Source organism: Rhamphochromis sp. 'chilingali', assembly GCF_963969265.1.
Source record: "Rhamphochromis sp. 'chilingali' genome assembly, chromosome: 22".
Classification (NCBI taxonomy): Eukaryota; Metazoa; Chordata; class Actinopteri; order Cichliformes; family Cichlidae; genus Rhamphochromis; species Rhamphochromis sp. 'chilingali'.
The window spans coordinates 4912332-4935790 of NC_137950.1; the positions used below are offsets into that span (position 1 = coordinate 4912332).

Sequence of the window (23459 nt, forward strand, 5' to 3'; positions counted from 1 at the left end):
TTGGGGGCATCTCCCATTTTGACCTCGGGACTTCCAGGTTATACTCGGCACAGATGTTCCTGTACACTATGCCGGCCACTTGGTTATGGCGTTCCATGTATGCCTTGCCTGCTAGCATCTTGCACCCTGCTGTTATGTGCTGGATTGTCTCTGGGGCATCTTTACACAGCCTGCACCTGGGGTCTTGCCTGGTGTGATAGACCCCAGCCTCTATGGATCTTGTACTCAGAGCTTGTTCTTGTGCTGCCATGATTAGTGCCTCTGTGCTGTCTTTCAGTCCAGCTTTGTCCAGCCACTGGTAGGATTTCTGGATATCAGCCACCTCCTCTATCTGCCGGTGGTACATACCGTGCAGGGGCCTGTCCTTCCATGATGGTTCCTCGTCTCCCTCCTCTTTCTTGGGTTTCTGCTGCCTGAGGTATTCACTGAGCACTCGGTCAGTTGGGGCCATCTTCCCAATGTATTCTTGGATGTTCCTTGTCTCATCCTGGACTGTGGTGCTGACACTCACCAGTCCCCGGCCCCCTTCCTTCCGCTTAGCGTACAGCCTCAGGGTGCTGGACTTGGGGTGAAACCCTCCATGCATGGTCAGGAGCTTTCTTGTCTTTATGTCAGTGGCTTCTATCTCCTCCTTTGGCCAGCCTATTACCCCAGCAGGGTACCTGATCACGGGCAGGGCGTATGTGTTGATGGCCCGGATCTTGTTCTTACCATTCAGCTGACTCCTCAGGACTTGCCTGACCCTCTGCAGGTACTTGGTGGTTGCAGCCTTTCTAGCGGCCTCTTCATGGTTCCCATTTGCCTGCGGGATCCCCAGGTACTTGTAACTGTCCTCTATGTCTGCAATGTTGCCTTCTGGTAGTTCAATCCCCTCAGTTCTGACTACCTTCCCTCTCTTTGTTACCATCCGACTACACTTCTCCAGTCCGAACGACATTCCAATGTCATTGCTGTATAGCCTGGTAGTGTGGATCAGTGAATCGATGTCTCGTTCACTCTTGGCATACAGCTTGATGTCATCCATGTACAGGAGGTGGCTGACAACTGCTCCGTTCCGTAGTCGGTATCCGTAGCCAGTCTTGTTAATGATCTCACTGAGGGGGTTCAGGCCTATGCAGAACAGCAGTGGGGACAGAGCATCTCCTTGGTAGATCCCGCACTTGATGGTAACTTGTGCTATGGGCTTGGAGTTGGCCTCTAGTGTTGTACGCCACATCCCCATTGAGTTCCTGATGAAGGCTCTTAGGGTCCCATTGATCTTGTACAATTCTAGGCATTCCAGTATCCAGCTGTGGGGCATTGAGTCATAGGCCTTCTTGTAATCAATCCAGGCAGTGCACAGGTTGGTCAGTCTGGTCTTGCAGTCTCGGCTGATTGTTCTGTCTACCAGTAGCTGGTGTTTTGCACCTCTGGTATTCTTGCCAATTCCTTTCTGTGTCCCGCTCATGTATTGACCCATGTGCCTGTTCATCTTAGCCGATATGATGCCTGACAGGAGCTTCCATGTAGTACTGAGGCAGGTTATTGGTCGGTAGTTGGAGGGGACCGCTCCCTTCTTGGGGTCCTTGGGGATCAGGACCGTCCGACCTTCGGTTAGCCATTCCGGGTGTCTCTCGTTAACTAGCAGCTGGTTCACTTGTGCTGCCAGACGCTCGTGGAGTGCAGTCAGCTTCTTCAGCCAGTAGGCGTGAACCATGTCGGGCCCTGGTGCTGTCCAACTCTTCATACTGGAGACCCTTTCTTGGATATCTGCCACTGTGATGGTTACTGGACCCTGTTCAGGGAGGTCGCTGTGGTCTGCCCTCAGATCCACTAGCCACTGAGCATTGCCGTTATGGGTTGCATCCTTCTCCCATATGCTCTTCCAGTATTGCTCCGTCTCCAGCCTTGGTGGTGCTGTTCTCTTATTGTTCCCTTGCCACTGAGAGTACACCTTTGCTGGTTCTGTGGAGAACAGCTGGTTTATTCTCCTGCCTTCTATCTCTCTGGTGTACCTCCTCAAGCGGCTGGCCAAGGCTGTGAGTCTTTGCTTGTTTCCAAGGCCTCAGGTATGGACAGCTTGCTGTATTTCTTAGGCACCTTATTTGTCGCACCTTTCTGCAACTCTGTTAGTTGGCTAACCTCCCTCCGTGCTACTTTGATCTTGCCCTCTAGCCTCCTTCTCCATGGAGGGTACTGCCCCTTGTGGCTGTTCAACTTGTAGCCAAGCATCTCACTGATGCCGTATTGTAGATCAGCTTGTTAGTGTCGGTAATCGTGGTTGTAGGTATTGCCCGTAGTGCTGCATTAACATCATCTAGCAGACCTTCTGAGGGTACTTCACGTAATCTTGGTAACCGGCTACGGGGGATCCAGGTTTCAAGCTTGGCCATGATCCTATTTTTCAGGTCAGCTCCTCTCGCACTCAACGATCCTTCTCCTATCGCACTTGGGGCTATGTACCCAATCTCGGGTGGGGGTGATGATATCTCCCCCCTGACCTGGCGTCCTGACTCCTCCTTGCCGTAGCATTTGTGTTGTACCTCGTCAATCTCTAGCTGTGAGAGCAGTCCCTTCTTTCGAATGTTGGAACACTGAGCTACTAGTTGTTTCACTGTCATTGTGGATGTTGGGTATCGAAGAATCCATAGGTCCCTCATCCTATTCATGTAGCCCCTTCCGCCGGGGTTACTTGCGTAGTAGCATTCCAACAACGCCCTGTTTTCGTCCCTTGCCCATCGATGCCTTCTTGTTCCAGTAGCCCACTTTTCGTCAGGGTGCCCTGGTTCCTCAACACCTGACGCGGACCTTGTTGATCCGGGCAACGTCCGAGCCGGCATGCCTTTATATTTATCTGTCTCGCTCATGTCTGCGGTAGGCTTGCTTAGCATAGGGGGTCTAGCCTTAGGACCCTTACTGGATACAGACGCCCCAGGCAGGAATCGAACTTGCGATCCTCTGTTCCAAAGGCGTGTAGTTCAACCACTACGCTATCCAGCTGATATATATATATATATATATATATAAAAAAAAAAAAAAAACACCCAGCACGCCCCTGCGGGCGGTTTATCCTTCAAGCTCGGGTCCTCTACCAGAGGCCTGGGAGCTTGAGGGTCCTGCGCAGTATCTTAGCTGTTCCCAGGACTGCACTCTTCTGGACAGAGATCTCCGATGTTGTTCCTGGGATCTGCTGGAGCCACTCGCCTAGCTTGGGAGTCACCGCACCTAGTGCTCCGATTACCACGGGGACCACCGTTACCTTCACCCTCCACATCCTCTCGAGCTCTTCTCTGAGCCCTTGGTATTTCTCCAGCTTCTCGTGTTCCTTCTTCCTGATATTGCTGTCATTCGGAACCGCTACATCGATCACTACGGCCATCTTCTTCTGTTTGTCTACCACCACTATGTCCGGTTGGTTAGCCACCACCATTTTGTCCGTCTGTATCTGGAAGTCCCACAGGATCTTAGCTCGGTCATTCTCCACCACCCTTGGGGGCATCTCCCATTTTGACCTCGGGACTTCCAGGTTATACTCGGCACAGATGTTCCTGTACACTATGCCGGCCACTTGGTTATGGCGTTCCATGTATGCCTTGCCTGCTAGCATCTTGCACCCTGCTGTTATGTGCTGGATTGTCTCTGGGGCATCTTTACACAGCCTGCACCTGGGGTCTTGCCTGGTGTGATAGACCCCAGCCTCTATGGATCTTGTGCTCAGAGCTTGTTCTTGTGCTGCCATGATTAGTGCCTCTGTGCTGTCTTTCAGTCCAGCTTTGTCCAGCCACTGGTAGGATTTCTGGATATCAGCCACCTCCTCTATCTGCCGGTGGTACATACCGTGCAGGGGCCTGTCCTTCCATGATGGTTCCTCGTCTCCCTCCTCTTTCTTGGGTTTCTGCTGCCTGAGGTATTCACTGAGCACTCGGTCAGTTGGGGCCATCTTCCTAATGTATTCTTGGATGTTCGTTGTCTCATCCTGGACTGTGGTGCTGACACTCACCAGTCCCCGGCCCCCTTCCTTCCGCTTAGCGTACAGCCTCAGGGTGCTGGATTTGGGGTGAAACCCTCCATGCATGGTAAGGAGCTTTCTTGTCTTTATGTCAGTGGCTTCTATCTCCTCCTTTGGCCAGCCTATTACCCCAGCAGGGTACCTGATCACGGGCAGGGCGTACGTGTTGATGGCCCGGATCTTGTTCTTACCATTCAGCTGACTCCTCAGGACTTGCCTGACCCTCTGCAGGTACTTGGTGGTTGCAGCTTTTCTGGCGGCCTCTTCATGGTTCCCATTCGCCTGTGGGATCCCCAAGTACTTGTAACTGTCCTCTATGTCTGCAATGTTGCCTTCTGGTAGTTCAATCCCCTCAGTTCTGACTACCTTCCCTCTCTTTGTTACCATCCGACTACACTTCTCCAGTCCGAACGACATTCCAATGTCATTGCTGTATAGCCTGGTAGTGTGGATCAGTGAATCGATGTCTCGTTCACTCTTGGCATACAGCTTGATGTCATCCATGTACAGGAGGTGGCTGACAACTGCTCCGTTCCGTAGTCGGTATCCGTAGCCAGTCTTGTTAATGATCTCACTGAGGGGGTTCAGGCCTATGCAGAACAGCAGTGGGGACAGAGCATCTCCTTGGTAGATCCCGCACTTGATGGTGACTTGTGCTATGGGCTTGGAGTTGGCCTCTAGTGTTGTACGCCACATCCCCATTGAGTTCCTGATGAAGGCTCTTAGGGTCCCATTGATCTTGTACAATTCTAGGCATTCCAGTATCCAGCTGTGGGGCATTGAGTCATAGGCCTTCTTGTAATCAATCCAGGCAGTGCACAGGTTGGTCAGTCTGGTCTTGCTGTCTCGGCTGATTGTTCTGTCTACCAGTAGCTGGTGTTTTGCGCCTCTGGTATTCTTGCCAATTCCTTTCTGTGTCCCGCTCATGTATTGACCCATGTGCCTGTTCATCTTAGCCGATATGATGCCTGACAGGAGCTTCCATGTAGTACTGAGGCAGGTTATTGGTCGGTAGTTGGAGGGGACCGGTCCCTTCTTGGGGTCCTTGGGGATCAGGACCGTCCGGCCTTCAGTTAGCCATTCCGGGTGTCTCTCGTTAACTAGCAGCTGGTTCATTTGTGCTGCCAGACGCTCGTGGAGTGCAGTCAGCTTCTTCAGCCAGTAGGCGTGAACCATGTCGGGCCCTGGTGCTGTCCAACTCTTCATACTGGAGACCCTTTCTTGGATATCTGCCACTGTGATGGTTACTGGACCCTGTTCAGGGAGGTCGCTGTGGTCAGCCCTCAGATCCTCTAGCCACTGAGCATTGCCGTTATGGGTTGCATCCTTCTCCCATATGCTCTTCCAGTATTGCTCCGTCTCCAGCCTTGGTGGTGCTGTTCTCTTATTATTGTTCCCTTGCCACTGAGAGTACACCTTTGCTGGTTCTGTGGAGAACAGCTGGTTTATTCTCCTGCCTTCTATCTCTCTGGTGTACCTCCTCAAGCGGCTGGCCAAGGCTGTGAGTCTTTGCTTGGCAGTTTCCAAGGCCTCAGGTATGGACAGCTTGCTGTATTTCTTAGGCACCTTATTTGTCGCACCTTTCTGCAACTCCGTTAGTTGGCTAACCTCCCTCCGTGCTACTTTGATCTTGCCCTCTAGCCTCCTTCTCCATGGAGGGTACTGCCCCTTGTCGCTGTTCAACTTGTAGCCAAGCATCTCACTGATCACTATTGCCGTATTGTAGATCAGCTTGTTAGTGTCGGTAATCGTGGTTGTAGGTATTGCCCGTAGTGCTGCATTAACATCATCTAGCAGACCTTCTGAGGGAACTTCACGTAATCTTGGTAACCGGCTACGTGGGATCCAGGTTTCAAGCTTGGCCATTATCCTATTTTTCAGGTCAGTTCCTCTCGCACTCAACGATCCTTCTCCTATCACACTTGGGGCTATGTACCCAATCTCGGGTGGGGGTGATGATATCTCCCCCCTGACCTGGCGTCCTGACTCCTCCTTGCCGTAGCATTTGTGTTGTACCTCGTCAATCTCTAGCTGTGAGAGCAGTCCCTTCTTTCGAATGTTGGAACACTGAGCTACTAGTTGTTTCGCCGTCATTGTGGATGTTGGGTATCGAAGAATCCATAGGTCCCTCATCCTATTCATGTAGCCCCTTCCGCCGGGGTTACTTGCATAGTAGCATTCCAACAACGCCCTGTTTTCGTCTCTTGCCCACCGATGCCTTCTTGTTCCAGTAGCCCACTTTTCGTCAGGGTGCCCTGGTTCCTCAACACCTGACGCGGACCTTGTTGATCCGGGCGACGTCCGAGCCGGCATGCCTTCATATTTATCTGTCTCGCTCATGTCTGCGGTAGGCTTGCTTAGCATAGGGGGTCTAGCCTTAGGACCCTTACTGGATACAGACGCCCCAGGCAGGAATCGAACTTGCGATCCTCTGTTCCAAAGGCGTGTAGTCTAACCACTACGCTATCCAGCTGCTATGGCATATGGCATATATATATATATATATATATATATATATATATATATATATATATATATATATATATATATATATATATATATATATATATATATATATATATATATATATATATATATATATATATATATATATATTGCAGACATAGAGGACAGTTACAAGTACTTGGGGATCCCGCAGGCGAATGGGAACCATGAAGAGACCGCTAGAAAAGCTGCAACCACCAAGTACCTGCAGAGGGTCAGGCAAGTCCTGAGGAGTCAGCTGAATGGTAAGAACAAGATCCGGGCCATCAACACGTACACCCTGCCCGTGATCAGGTACCCTGCTGGGGTAATAGGCTGGCCAAAGGAGGAGATAGAAGCCACTGACATAAAGACAAGAAAGCTCCTTACCATGCATGGAGGGTTTCACCCCAAGTCCAGCACCCTGAGGCTGTACGCTAAGCGGAAGGAAGGGGGCCGGGGACTGCTGAGTGTCAGCACCACAGTCCAGGATGAGACAACGAACATCCAAGAATACATTGGGAAGATGGCCCCAACTGACCGAGTGCTCAGTGAATACCTCAGGCAGCAGAAACCCAAGAAAGAGGAGGGAGACGAGGAACCATCATGGAAGGACAGGCCCCTGCACGGTATGTACCACCGGCAGATAGAGGAGGTGGCTGATATCCAGAAATCCTACCAGTGGCTGGACAAAGCTGGACTGAAAGACAGCACAGAGGCACTAATCATGGCAGCACAAGAACAAGCTCTGAGCACAAGATCCATAGAGGCTGGGGTCTATCACACCAGGCAAGACCCCCAGGTGCAGGCTGTGTAAAGATGCCCCAGAGACAATCCAGCACATAACAGCAGGGTGCAAGATGCTGGCAGGCAAGGCATACATGGAACGCCATAACCAAGTGGCCGGCATAGTGTACAGGAACATCTGTGCCGAGTATAACCTGGAAGTCCCGAGGTCAAAATGGGAGATGCCCCCAAGGGTGGTGAAGAATGACCGAGCTAAGATCCTGTGGGACTTCCAGATACAGACGGACAAAATGGTGGTGGCTAACCAACCGGACATAGTGGTGGTAGACAAACAGAAGAAGACGGCCGTAGTGATCGATGTAGCGGTTCCGAATGACAGCAATATCAGGAAGAAGGAACACGAGAAGCTGGAGAAATACCAAGGGCTCAGAGAAGAGCTCGAGAGGATGTGGAGGGTGAAGGTAACGGTGGTCCCCGTGGTAATCGGAGCACTAGGTGCGGTGACTCCCAAGCTAGGCGAGTGGCTCCAGCAGATCCCGGGAACAACATCGGAGATCTCTGTCCAGAAGAGCGCAGTCCTGGGAACAGCTAAGATACTGCGCAGGACCCTCAAGCTCCCAGGCCTCTGGTAGAGGACCCGAGCTTGAAGGATAAACCGCCCGCAGGGGCGTGCTGGGTGTTTTTTTATATATATATATATATATATATATATATATATATATATATATATATATATATATATATATATATATATAACCATTCCACTCTTCAGTCTCCACAGAGCATGACTCTGCCATCTGAGAAAGTTAAATATATAATTGAAATTAACATTAGGAAAAGAAAAAATGCTAATACATGTCATTTTCAGACAGCTGGAATTAACATAACTTCACTCTGAGTAGGAAGCTGATTGAGAGTCCAGCTGGATTCAGCCTGCTTTGCTCTGTTTTCCATGTCATGGAGTGCAGAGATGATGCCATCTCTAGCCGTTGTGAGGTTTTCATCAAAGTCCATGAGGTGGAAGGATTTTGAGTGGTTAAGAAATTTTTTGTAAATGTCTTTCACCATGTTCCAGGCCACCAATGTGCAGCCCCGGTTGAAGTAAGCCCATGTGAAAGATGCAACCAGGGAGAAGCAAGCAATTGCTGCGTCAGCCAGCAGTTTACAGATGTGAGCAGCAGCTTTTTAGGCCCTGCTTTTTAGAACCACAGTCAAACTGGAGCTCTTCTTTGTGGCCTGAGGATGTGAGGGTGTGACTTCCACAAGTGAGTCATCCAGAAAGAGGAACTCAAGAACAGTATTTACCACCAAGCTGTGGTGGTCAGCTGCAACTTGATGAAAAGCATCCGTTTGGAACGCTTGCTTGTGTGAGAGCTTGTAAAAGAGCTGAGCAGCTTGTTGGACAGGTGTGTGAGGAAGGTCCATCAAACCTTAGGGCAGGGATAGCTCAGTAGGTAGAGTGGTTTCCCCCTGATTGGAAGGTTGGGGGTTCGAATCCACTGAGAGCCTATCCTGTGGTACTCCTGAGCAAGGTACCATCCCTACACACTGCTCCCCAGGCGCTGCACTGGTGGCTGCCCAATGGGTGAAATGGAGAGGAGTAATTGTCCTACAGGGACTAACACATTACCTGCTCTGCTTTAGGTTGGAGGACTGAGGGACACATTTGAAGACCCTCCACAGCGACCTTTATGTAGCAGGTAGAGGAGAAGTGTGAAGGACTGTGTTAAGGATAATTACTGGTTCATTTCAACCTTGTGTATTTTCTATTAATGTAGCTGCTTTGTATCTACGAGTCAGGCCAACTCCACACTCTCCAGCTCTCATGTAGAGATTCAAGGCAGAGAGCGTTTTCCTCTTTTAGGACAAAAAGTGGAAACTGCCTGAGGCTTTTTTTCAAACAAAGCTTGTGCATTAAAAACACGGTCATGGTGACATCAGCCATTGTTTTCTGGTTAGAGATCAGCTTGCTTTAAAAGTTTACCTAAACCACTGCATGTATGTGCCAACCACATGATATATTTATTGAGATTAGCGACTGAGACTATAAGCCCACTATAAAAGTGTTTATCGAGGTCACAAATCAAAGGAGCATTTGGACGTTGTCCCATAGACCAACTGGACTTCTTTTATAAACCGTTAAAAGCAATCCAGTGTTAAGTCCCACATGGGCTTCATTGTTCAGAGCTAGTCTTTTATATTCAGTCTGTGGAGCCATATCAATAGGCAATAACCCAGACTGCAACCAAACCAATTCTACATTAAATTCTTTACTCATGAAACACCACATTAGATCGTTACCTCTCTTCTGAACAGCTTTGTGAGACATTTCTCTTCTTGAAATTCCTCCTGGAGCTCTTCTGAGTCTCCATCTGAGTGAGACAGAGTTGCTGTGCAGAGGTCCAGGCCTGTGCAACAGGCAGTACACCGTCTCAGAAGGAAGACTTTACATTTCTGCAATTCTCAAATATCTGTCAAGCACTATGCGAATGCACAATAAGGTTAGGTGAGATGGTGCCATTCTATCAACATTAAATCCTTTGTATATGTCTTCTCTCTAAGCTACCGCTACTGCTTTAATGAATTGTTAATGTACTGATGCATTACAGAACAGCTATAAATTGCTCACAGGGGCTAGTTGTAGGTTAGATATCCTCCTTCACTTCAAGAGAGACTGACAGTGTTATTCCAAACGCATTAAAAAAAATCATGCTCAAAAGATCTTGGTTTATTGACTCTGGGTACGCAGCACTCCATCAGCTCCATCTGTTGTCTAAATTCTCCCAAATAAGCACTCTCCAAATAATAACAGGTGTGTTTTCTGATGAGAAAAAATGTTTAAAGAGAGGTTAATGACAAAGACTTTACACACCTGATACAAAGACAAAGTTACAGCAGTCTGAGTGAAGGACGTGTACTTTCAGGTTATATCAGAGCTGCAGTAAGAAAGAGTATGTGATCTTGCGTGTCTTGATGTGTGTGTATTTGTGTATGTGTGTGGAATATGCAGCAGATCGCATGATTCTGGAACTTGACATGAAACCAAATAAAAGTCTAAATGGGACCAGTTCCAAAAATAAACAAAAACAAAACAAGAAAACCCCCCCCAAAAACCCAACAACAGTGTCAAGTCTTGTTGTCACATGAAATGATTGTGGGCTTAATTTAAACAGTTGTTTTTGCAGCATTTTTGTGAAGCAATTAAAGTTTCATGTTGTGCTCCACAAACTCGCACTTCTGCTTGATAACCAGTAGTCTGTAGCAGAGAGCCTTTTATTTGTGGCTGCATTATTGCTCAAGACTCTTCGATGATTGTTTACTTTAAAAGAACACGCCACTAATTTAAATCATTGAAATCTGTTAGCTTGTCATCTACAGTTTGAAAAGGATGAAAGAGAAGAAGCAACCGAAGAGCTTTATTCAAAGTAACTCTTTATTGATTTTTTTTTGTTTAGTTATTTATTGTTTAGCTTATTTTTGTATTTTGAACAGCAGTGTAGTGAAAGTGTGGCCATACGAGGATAGTAATAAACTGCTGTACTAATCCTCTAATTACATTATGTCACACAGCCTTGAGTTAACATGTACTTGTGTTGTTTAATATCTCATTTTTTGTCTTCTGATTTGTGAGTGATCAGCTTTCTTTTTTTGTGAAATATGGTCTCTGCTTACTGTGCCTCATGCTGATCTGATTGTGTTGCCTGAATAATCAATGATATGCCATGACACAGTGGAATAGGGTAAAGGAAGGAAGTCTAAGCTCATGTGATCATGTTCATATTGAGGGCAGCATTGGTTCCTAGTACAGCTGCTTCACTTCAAGTGAAAATAAACAGTTTAGGTAACTAGACAACTAGCCTCCGCTGTTTTACTAGACATGCTTTCACCTCCAGTAGTATTCTACTGATCGCAATGATTATTGTGGTGCCAACCAACTTCCCAAATGCAGCAACAGAATTGCAAAACTCCTCAGTGCAAACCTAATAAACTCACTGAAAGGTAGATAACACAGATTGATGAAAAGATAAACAGTCGCATTGTTTATTTATTTATGTAGAAATAAATAAATTCACAAAAACTAACCCAAAAAGTTAAAGCAGTAGAAAAACTATGACTCATCTTCCTCATTTTAATGAAATTGAGTAAAAGTGGAGATACAGCCCTTTCTTCTGTCAAGTACGCTATGATAAAAGCTTTCCGGTTAAGCTTGTCAAAGTAAAACATAAAAGTGCCCACGTGCACATACACCAGGTTTCTGTGGCGAAAACAGATACCCAACAAAACATCTGAAAACATGCACAGAATGACGTCAGCTACTCATGTGAGTCAAAAGCTCAGGTTTCAGATTGCTTTGTTTCAGTCATTTTTTGTCTTTGTGATATTATAGAAAGGGGATGTCCCGAATCTAGTCATCTCTAGGGACGGACTATGGGTGTGAGCACAAAACCCCCCACCCAGCTGGCTTAAAGGTAGGTGGGGAGGCTTGTTTCACAATGAGTCCCCAAAAGTTTATTCTGTTCATCTGGACATACCGTCTTCAGTGGAAGAAACGTTTCGTCGCTCATCCAAGTGACTTCTTCAGTCTCAGCTGACTGCAGGTCTCCCCAGTCTTATAAACAGTCAAGATTTACTCACCTGGATGATTGAGCATACATCAAGACGTTTAACAATGAGAATAAATCCGTCCAAACATAAAAAAAATAATTGTTTCACTTTTAATGCTTTGAACTAAATTAATGATGAACAAACTCTTAATTTCATCGTTTCAAAAAACCCAAAAACTGAATGTTGTTTTCTTGTGCAGTGTCCCTTATTTTCTCGGTTTGTCTCATTCGTGTGTTTATTTACCTGCATGGCATATAACTAATATATGTATAACACACGTTGCTCAATTACAGAAAAAAAAAAAACCCGTGGTGAGGTTTGTGCTTTTATTTTAAAGGGAAACTTAGCCAACTTCCGCTTTCCTCTGCCTCGTTCTTCCTACTTGACAGCCTTGTAACGAGTTTCTGAGACAGCATGCAGGCTGGCAGGCACACTGGCGGAGCAGAGCGCTGAGGGGCGTCCTGACAGCAGCAGCGGTAGCGGCGGTACCAACAGTGGGAGGAAAACAACCTGTTCTCCAAGTTCTCCACAGTTTCACTCCGCCTCTCTACAGCCCTAAAAACCAAACTCCAGTTCCATTAAAAAGTTTGCTCTTTCCTCTGAGGGTGGTGGAGATCATCATCATCATCATCATCGTCGTGTGGCTTCTTGAGTGAGCAGTGGTCATGTCGGGATCGCACTGCAAAAGTTTGTACCCCTTCAGCGGGGAGCAGCACCAGCAGGGACTGAGCTTCGAGGCAGGGGAGATTATTAAGGTGGTCCAGGCTCTGCCTGGAGGCTGGTGGGAGGGAGAGAAGGATGGAGCCAGGGGATGGTTCCCCTCCAGTTACGTCCAGGTCCTGGAGGTAAGGCTGCAGAATCGATTGTTTTGACTTTTTACTGCATTGGACTGCATTAGTTGAAAATGTGCTTGAGTAAATTGAACTTATTTGGCTTTAATTTTGATGAAAACAAGCAGAAAAGTGTATTTTTAATGCCTGTGTGACTCTTGACACACACACACACACAGTAACAGCTTGGTTTGAACAACAGATGCAAACTTGAAGATAAAGACAGCATTGAATGATGCTCTAACAAATAGTTTTCCCGTGCTGTGCTTATCAGATTAACTCAGACCTTCCCAGCAGTCACCTCTCCGCCTGGCTGAGCGGCTGCGCACTTCCTCATTCCATACGCATTCCAATGAAGCGCTCAGGTCTCCTCTCTGTGCGCCTGACTGCTCTTCATGGTCAAAACCTTTCAGTCCTCGCCCTATCTATCCCCTCTGTGGGTTTAGCCACACTGCTGCTACAAGTCTCACTAGATCTCATACCTTAACATCGGCATGTATGGCTCTGAGAGGAGTAGTCGGTTTTTGACACCACCCTGTGTTCTGAGAGTTGGTTACAATCCTGTTGGGCACTAAGCCCAGCATTCTCAGCGATGGCATTTTTATCTTATCTAGATAGCATATGCAGAAACTTGATTAGTGACAGCTGAATGGTGCTGATGAAAAAAGGGCCATTTGCAGGGGTAAAACAAAAGACCGTTCAAGCACAGCATCTCTTATCTGGTCCCAGACCAGTTTAGGGACAGAGCTGATGGGTGGGGCAGTCGGGTGGTGCAGGTTGAAGAGTTTCATCAAGCAAACCACAGTGAGCTCTAAAGGTGCAACATGTTGGAAATGAAATGGCAGAAGGGTGATGTTCACATGTTAGTGTTTTAATCATGAGTTTCAGTATGATATGGCTCCAAATAACTTTAATGAATCATGACACTGAAAGGTGTGAAAAGTTGCCTTTTATAATGAGTAAAGGCCAGGCAGAAGTCAGAACTACAGCCCCATACACTCCCATGTTACACTGCTAACACAAACCCCCTTTGGGGTCGTGTCAGGGAGGGGATCCGATGTAAAACTGGTCAATCAAACATGTGTCGCTAGCCGCTGTGTTGACCCCTCATAGCAAGGGAGCAGCAAAAATAGCTTTTTAAAAAGATCTCTATGGACAGTTTCCCTCATCATAGTCAGTGCATGATGGGTAGTTTGTTTTTAAATCTAAAATATCCACATGTGCACTGGTAAGACCTAAATGTAGGGACATTGCTGCTTTGACTGATGCATGGACAGAGGTAGCTAAAGCTCCCTCGCAGACTGATCAGCACCAGAGCCCAGATTACTGTAAGAAGTTTGAATACTGAAATAACTCGAAATGATTCACCGCGGCATGTGCATGTGTGTACATACATGTGTGTCATCTAGGAAAAATGTGGTCCTGGAAAGAAGTACCACAAACATAGTTTTGTGTGCTCTGGCAGGTGTCTGTTTGTCTGACTGTCTGCCGGTCCACGGGCAGATTGTGTCAGCTTTGTTTGAGATGTAATTACAAGACTTCACAGGTGTGTAGTAGAAGGCTGCATTCCACAAGGATGTGTGATTCCTTTTTGTGTCTTTGACATTGACGACATTTCATCTCATTTTGATTTTATGTGTTTTTGTATCTTTAGGTGTTTTTTGTTGTCTTTGAAGTAATATTTTTCTGGTTTTTCTGATCATTGTTTCTCTGGACTTATTTTATCCCTTTTTTTGTTTTTTGGTTGTTTTGTGTCTCTTTGTGTCTTTTTGCTGATTTTGTCCCATCCTGTAGTTATTGTGTCTTGTATTTTTAGGATTATTTTGCATGACTTTGTAGTCATCTTTGTCTGGCTTCAAACCTTTTGTTTCATCATGATAACACAGCAGTCCTTTTAAGCATAGTGCAAATTCTACATGTCAGTCGCACAATAAACAAACATTTGCTTGTTTCTTACTGGTATAATCTTCATTGTTGCTGTTATTCTGTGGATGAAGGATGAAATATAGTTGCATCAGAGCTAGACTGAATGCACTACGATACGTTATAGGCCAGAAATCACCTTTGAAATGGTCTTAAAAACTCTGATTAGGTGCAGTCCTCATGGTAAGAATACTAAAAAGATGGCAGAATATATAATTTTGTAGAACCGGCCAGTCTTCCCCTGCTGGGTGCACTGGCACTTTTTGTAAATCTCTGATGCAATGTGAGGAAAGAGCTCACCCCTTAAACACGGGTGCATTTGGAAACAATAGCTTGCTTATCTGAAACAAGGTGTGACTCATCACACAAATAAAATTTCTCCCCAGTTTATTGTGAACCCACAGAACTCTGCGGTCTGCAGATCATGTTTGATATATTCAATGTTGTGGGTACAACCGCCAGAAGTAACCGCTTACCCACAGTTCCTGTCTGCACCGGAGTGGAATCTTCTAAAAATAACCTTACACATCAGAGAAATGACACAGGAGTAAAGTGAGGAAAGTCACTCATCAGTTAGCTTTGCTGGTTCAGTATTGAGCTGGTAAGGTGTTTTTCCCCCTGTTCTCTAACAGCATGAGTCAGTCTGTTTTCCCCAACAGGCCAGTGACGTACACTGGGTTATGTTAAGTAGTGATTCTAAAGCCGACCATAGGTGTGAATATGAATGAGAATATGAATAGTTGTATGTAATATATCTTAGTTCTGCAACAGATTGGCAGCCTGTCCAGAGTGTACTCTCCCTCTTTCCGTATATCAGCTAGGATGAGCTCTAGCCCCCTGTGATTAGCAGAAAATGGGTAGAAACAGTTAACTTTGAGTGAACTAACAGTTAGTTGACAATATGAACTAAAACTAGCATCAATGGCATTTTTTCCAGCATCAACAAAAAGTGCAGGTACTCCCCAAATTAATTTACTTGTCCAACTATGATTGCAGGGGGATAGTTATAGTGGGATTAACCTAAAAGTTAGCAAAAGTACCAGTTCCAAGAGTGAGGTAAAAACAGAAGTCGAAGTGGCCACAACCCTATAAAATACATTTTAACTTTAAAATTCAAAAGGGATATATATATATATATATATATATATATATATATATATATATATATATATATATATATATATATATATATATATATATATGTGCATATTATATATATATATGCATATTATATATATATATATATATATATATATATATATATATATATATATATATATATATATATATATATATATATATATATATATATATATATATATATATATATATATATATGCATATTATATATATATATGCATATTATATATATATATGCATATTATATATATATATGCATATATATATATATAATATGCGACAGACTGGCGACCTGTCCAGGGTGTACCCCGCCTTTCGCCCTATGACAGCTGGGATAGGCCCCAGCGCCCCCCGCGACCCTGAAAAGGATAAGCGAATGGATGGATGGATATATATATATATATATATTCTTTTTTTTTTTTTCTTTTTTTTTTTTTAAACTGCCATATACACTTAAGGTGATCGTAAACATATAAACCAAGATAGGTTTTGCACTAAACATTCCTTTCAATGTTGTAAAGATTGTCATTTTAACATAGGAGTCTGTGATCATTGGCTTTCTTTTAGATGTTTAGATGGCCATTAGATTAACTGCAGTTTTGTTTTTTTGTTTTTTTTTTACTCCTACATTTGCTTCATTTTTCAGCTCTGAATTTACAGCTACGCCTCATTAACTCAGCCGGTGCCGTTTGCATGTTGTGAAACTGGTGTCATTAAAAGTTGCCCAATTAGTTATTGGAAGTAACAGTTTGCAATGCACCCATGCATGCACAGACATCATTGCTGGGTTTATCTTGTATGAAAGAAATGTTAAAAAGGTAATTACTCTCAGATAAGATTTAAATTGTTTCCCATATTTCCTCAGAGTTTAAAATTCAGGGCAGAAAAGCAGTTAAGATATCAGTGATTAAAGAAAAGATTTAATCCCCCACCACCTCTTTCCACCCCTGTAATGTTAATCCTGTCCTAATGAGCTTAATGCAATATTAGGTTAAAGTATACCTCTGTCAACACAGACTCTACTACCAGGATTATAGCATTATAATCTGGAATGAAGGTTGACCTCCCACTTCATGTAAGCTAAAGTACACATATTGAAACTTGAGATTTCACAGTCAGTGTGTCATCTGGGCTGTAGGTTGATCAGACATGTTTTGAAGGCTGTAAGATTGCACAATGAAATGACTAATAGTGAAAAAAAAGCCACTTCTGTATTTTCCTCATTTAGTTTACGTATTCAAACCTCTGTCAAAAAAAAATCTGTTCTCTGGCGCAGAGTAACTCCGCTCCCTAACCTTCAGAATCATAAGTGATCATAAATACAGGACATGCATTAATCCCTTTGTATAGCTGGCACATTTAACAATGCAGCTGTGACCTGGCTCTGTTGTCATCTTCAGCATTGTCGCTTTGTTCTACAAACAGCGTCATTCTTCTGAGCATAATGAATCATTCACATTGTAGTTCTGCTGTTTTTAACAGACCAACACTTGTTGCTGCTTTAAAGTTGGGCTAATATTCAAAACAACTGCCTGTTAAAGACCAAAAGCTGAACTCTTAGCAGTAAAACACATTTAATATTTGCTTGTGTTTATCTTACGCTGTGTTTTCAGGATTTATTTTCATCTATTCTTTGTCACCGTACAACTTACGGTCTAATTTGAAATTTAATTACAATGGTTACTACAGCATGGACCTTTTCTAGACTTCTTGTGAACATATCATTAGTTATTGTAACATTGTACTCCCCAACGTTATTGCAAGGATGTTGCGACATAACTATAACATAGTCCGACTGAGTCAGAGACAAGCAGTAAGAAAATGATACATGTTATAAGTAAGCTTACAAGCTTTGCTCTTCAGGAATGTTGATAACAATTAGAACCCAACTGATACAGGATTTTTAAGAATGATACAAATACTTCAAAAAGCCAATATTCTGATATATGGCCCTATTGACATATAAAACAAAAGCAGATTTCCCTAACATCTGTTTTGTGAAGATGGGATACAACGCACATCATGGTGACCAGGGTTTTGTAGGAAAGGAGAAATCACCTTGTTGGTGCAAAAATACTGGTTTATGGCCATCAGACTGTATTAGTTTTGGAGGCTTTTGTAGATTCAACCAAAGAAATGGGAACAAATCATGTCATTGCAACAGGCAGCGAGTAACAAAGTGTTTAAAGAGACCATTTTAAATTGGTTATGTTATGTGGTTCATTCATTGACCTCGGTGTTTCTATGCTTGACATATTCATAGGTCAGTGTAAGTGGCTTAACAAAGACAACAGAAAAAATGGTCAGGCAATAGCCAGTGTGCAAAGAGGAGATCTTGAGAAAGCCTGGGGAACGATTGTTCAAGATCACTATAAAAAATTACAAGAAAGTCTGGCTGCTTGGAAGCAAAATATAAATCACTGGTGTGTGACTCAAGACTTTTGCACAATACTATAGCTGCCAGGTGATGTCATAATAATAAAATCAGGACTTAACCGCTATAAAGGAGCCACTTGGCAAAGGGTTGGAGGTACCTGTTACCTTTTTAATGTAATGGCTGTATTACATATAAAATACATATAAAATTGAATTAAAATGAGTTCAAATGTGTCCAACTGCTCCTAAAAGTGTTTCCCACATAGTTACCTGCAATTATTTGGCCAAATATGAGAAACAAAGTCACGCTGTCATGTTTTTTTAAGATGACATCCTCCCACAGTTATCTTGCAAAATCAAGTTTTTATTTGATAAGAAATTATAAAATTGCTGTTCCCAAAGACGCTGTGACTAAAAACAGTGGTATGACACATTACATCAGTGTTTGGCTCCTTAATGTCCAACTATTAAAGAGGAAATGAAAGAGCAGGTCGTTAAAGAAGTGATTGACTTTTTTCTATTAGGAGTTCGTGCATGGTTCGTGAATGACATCACTGCATAGAGTTTAGATGTGAGGACTTTTGTCAGCAAATGAATACCATCCTTCCGTCTTTTTAGAAGTTCCTTTCATTCGTTAGCACATTTCCATCTCTATTCTTAATCACCCCAACCCGCTGCACATCCTTTCCAGCTTGATCTCCCTGCCTAGCCAGTCAGTGCAAGTTCTTTTCCCCTTCCATTCGGTCCGGCCTCACACACACTTCAGTAAAAGCCTTTTCTGCCTTTGCAGTACGCCTAGCCTCCCAGCACTCCTGTCTACTTCTTCATCTCTCTGACTTTCCTACTTTGTTAACCTCTTCTTTTGAATGCTTTCCTGTACTTCCCCTTGTGTCACTTTGTCCACGTTCCTCTCTCCAAAGGATACACCAAAAACCACCTTGGCGGTGTTCCTCACTATTCCGTCTGTCCTTTCTCTTCCCTGGCATCCAGAGTCTGTCTCCTGAACTCTGCGCAACAGTCTTCAACTTCCACCTTTTAATCCTCACCTCTGCTTTCACTTGCTTCCTCTTCTTAATTTCCAAAGTCATCCTATAGGCTAGCATTCATTCTCACCTGCTACATTCTCTCCTGACACCATATTCACATATGAATTTACTTAATAATTGGGTCATGATGAACTGACAGGCTTTTTTTTTGCCAATTCACACACCGGTTGAATTTGTTTATGCAAATAAGATGGCAGGTTAACTGATAATAGAATAATTTGTAGTTGCAGTCCTAGCTTCAGCATAAACAGACAGAATCCAGGCCATGCTGAGGTGACCCTTCTAAAATGGGTTTAATAATTCACTGAATTGTTGACACAGTGGGTTATAGCCCTCAACAACTGGGCAGAGGGTACTTATATGCTCTCGTTACTCTGGGGCTATATATGACATTTCCATAACAAATCAGGGCTCCCCATGAAGTGTTACACTATCAACAAGGGCACTTAACATGTAACCAAAGCCTTGCAGCTGGGGGCTGCCTGGGGCCATCTGGAGGGAGACTCCCCACCCCCTCAATTCCTTCATATAGATAAAATATTTTTAGTGTAGGTTTCCCAGTAACTTATGGTTAAGTGCGAGTTTTCTTCCATGGAAAATGATGTAATTCTAATTTTCCTATATTTTAATATCAGTATATATTGTTTTTCCTCCAGCTTAAATGCTTTATTATTAAGTCTTCATGTAGCCAGGGGAACTACTGTAAGCAATTTGGAACAAGCTGAAAATGGTGGAGAACCACTTTGTCTACTTAATGCTTGTCCCAGCAGAGAGTCAGCTGTGTTTATTGTGAAACCGGAGCGCTGAGAGCTATTTAGGGGGCTTCTAGTAGAGGTTTTAGGACGGTGATTTAGGCTGGCATAATCCGTGGTGTGGAATGCCGGGGGTCAGACGACTGCTGGCGAGTCTTCAGCGCACAGCCAGGTGTTTCCCCTGCGTGCTGGAAAAGTAACACCACCGCTCCTGCGCTGATGTCATTCTGAAATATACGTAGTCACTTGTTGTCACGGAAAGCAGTTTGTGTGGAAATATCAGCTGGATAACTGTGAAGCACCCACCTTCACAATCACACCTTATCAATCACAATCTGTTGTTTGTTTTGACACTGAAGATGAGCTGTGTTGTTTTTATATATCTCCTTGCAGAAATAATAACTCGGTGCATTGGAACAGACCTAGCAAGGTAGAATGCTTTCATTTCTATCGTTCTGCTGAACTCACGTGCAGCTATTTTAAATTGTAGCATGAGACACATTAGCTTAGTTAAAGTGCAATCATAGTTACTTTCACTTAGGCCTAATTCAGCCAAAATGTGTTGACACATTACTCCGTAATAGTGCGTAAATCTGTGTGCTGGGAAAACTCAAAATGAATGAACATATTAAACTGTTGTTTAAATCTGACTCTCACTCATGTGTGTAAAGCTTCTTTGGACTGAGCTCGGCTGAGGGTTGTGCTGTGAAGAGTATTTGCAAGCACGCATTGTCTGAGCTACATGGAAGATGGATGGTGTTGGTAATAGTTTATGTATCGAGTGTTTTTGTTGCTGGGATTATAGACTTGTTTAGGCATGTAAATCATATGGTCATGTCAGGAAAGAAGGTGGACTCCCATGGGAACTCCTGGGATCTTTAAAATCTGTTGCTGCTGTACAGCTCCATCTCCAGGCAAATGTTGCTAATAGGTATAACCATACCTCTAGAAACTTAGTTAACTGTACTAAACCTAAAGGGTGGAGTCCCTTTTTGTAAGCTACAACTGTCTAGTTTCTGTGTGATGAGATTATACTGCTAAAATAATAACATAAATCTAACTTCCTTCCTTACTATGAGATTGTAATCACTAGAAGATGTGGAGGTGGTTGTCAGCTTGTTAGTTTCTAAAAGGTGCTGCAAGGGGATGTTTTTCCCTCTGTTCAACAGTGTAATAATAAACATGATGTCTACCCTTCAGGTCAGTGCCGAGACTCAGAGGCAATGTTTCTGTTACCTAAAGCTTATTATTTTGCATCCAAAGTTTATGGTCACAGCTGAGAGTTGGAAAATGTGTTGATGCAATGATAGTCAGCTCCTTCTTTCACTCCTACTTTCTAGTGCAGGGGTGTCAAACTCCGGGCCTTGAGGGCTGGTGTCCTGCAGGTTTTAGATCTCACCCTGAGTCAACACACATGAATCAAATGATTAGTTTATTACCAGGCCTCTGGAGAACTTCAAGACATGTTGAGGAGGTCATTTAGCCATTTGAATCAGCTGTGTTGGATCAAGGACACATCTAAAACCTGCAGGACATTGGCCCTTGAGGCCTGGAGTTTGACACCTGTGCTCTAGTGCAGCGGTCCCCAACCTTTTTTGCGCCACGGACCGGTTTATGCCCGACAATATTTTCCTGGACCGGCCTTTAAGGTGTCGCGGATAAATACAACAAAATAAAACTAGTACCGGTACCGAAAAAAAGAAACTTTATTCATAACACACGTGAAAAGACCAAGGAAAACCGAGTAAACGATAAAAACGATAACAAAATAACGCTGAAAACCGATTAAAAACCCTGAAAACCATACATTTCACACCTGAGCCTCAACTCTCGTGGCCCGGTACCAAACGACTCACGGACCGGTACCGGTCCGAGGCCCGGGGGTTGGGGACCGCTGCTCTAGTGGATCAACTGTTTTGAAGAAATCCACCAATTTTGTAGGCATTATGGATTTTATTATGGACTTTGAGGTGGAGATCTTCACAGGACCAAAACAGTCTCTGAAAAAACACAAATCCACTGTAAGTAGATTTATAGATCCCAAGCACCGCAAGACCCAACCTGAATAGACCAGAGAATAAGAGAATTTATCCAAAATGATGCTGACCTAGAAACCCAACCCAAACTCTGCTGGTATTTAGGTATTGAACATGTTGAGACAACCCAATTTAAACTAACTAGAATTTGGTCAATTTGGAATTGGGTAAGTCAGTTCAGGTGGGAAACGCCAGATAAATTATAACATCTATAACGAAGTCTATCAGTAGGTAATTCCCAACATGACACACACAGTCTTAACCAGGAGGATTAGGTGGGACAACCTGTACTAACTGGAACATTTATGACTCTTTTCCACTAGCCCCTAGTGGGCTTGACTTTGCTCTACTCTATTCAGTTTCAGTCGTTTTCCATTTCAGTTGAGCACCACCTCGCTGTGGGTGGGATCGTTATAGCAAGGCGCCCCGAAAGTCCCGTGACGTCTTTTGTATGTAGTACAAACACAGCACAATAATGGAGGCGATGTTTTGATATGTACTCAATCATCCAGGTAAGGAAATCCTAAAAAGTTTATGCCCTTCATCTGGACATAGAGTTTTAAAACGCAACGTCGAGATGATCAGAATCAACTTTTTGGGAATGGAGGCGAAGGTATAACTGCTATAGATATAGGTGTATAGATCTGTGTCAGACTCTAGGTAAAAGACGAGAGCCAGAGACCACACTGTTTGTGGTCAGCCATTTCCTTCATTGGTTTGATTCTTGTTAAGAACTCACTCTCATGATTCATCCAGTGTCATGACTCCCTGGCCAATCAGTGGCATGCAGTCTGATGGCGTTGCATTTGTGGCTCGACGTAGCTCGGGGTTGAGCATGTAGTGAAAGGTATCTGGTATCAGGTACTGCCACCTAATCGTAACCCTAAAAACCAAGTAGAGTAGACTCGAGTTGAGTGGACTAGGTAGTTTTAGGATGGCACAGTAAAATCTAACGCCTCATTTCCTCTAGCGCCAACTATCAGCTGGTCACGGCAAGAACTGCATTCGTTTCCGTTGAGAGCTCAGTGAGTTTAGTACTCGAGTGGAAATTGGAATAGAGGATTGAGACCATATCCGATCTTGAGATAAGCAGGCTCGTGCAGATAAGCTCTGCACGCTGGTGAGCACGTTCCTCCGCATGCAGAACATAGCATAGTAGGACATTATTTGTACGGGTGAAGTAGAAAAGTCACAGGGCATGTGAAATTCACATAAACTTGTAGAGGGCAAGATGTAACAGAACGGGCTTTGTTTGTTGTAGTGAAACACACTCTCACACACACATATATGCATGTGCTCAACGATGAGGCATTGGGCAGACAATGACAGTTTGTGGGAGCATATGCACAATATCTCTATGTGACTGAGTGCATGTTTAAACAGGCATGTGAATCCCTCCTCCTCCCCGAGTGTCTGATGTGTCTCTAAATCTGGGAATGTGGCTTTGCTTTAGGCTCCCACATCTGCCCAAACCAAAACAATGTCTCCCAAGTAAAGATATGGTCTGCAGACCCTGTCACTCTGTTTCCCCC

At 44.1% G+C, this 23459-nt stretch overlaps 1 protein-coding gene across 1 annotated transcript in view; it reads left to right on the plus strand.

The window, feature by feature from the left end:
* The first annotated feature begins 12224 nt into the window (after positions 1 to 12224).
* The window catches only part of gas7b (growth arrest-specific 7b), a 62468-nt gene continuing 51233 nt past the window's right edge, over positions 12225 to 23459 (plus strand). Inside the window, exon 1 of the mRNA XM_080872472.1 lies at positions 12225 to 12669. Coding sequence (XP_080728598.1) covers positions 12490 to 12669 — 180 coding nt within the window. The 5' untranslated portion in view covers positions 12225 to 12489. The remainder of the gene's footprint in view (positions 12670 to 23459) is intronic.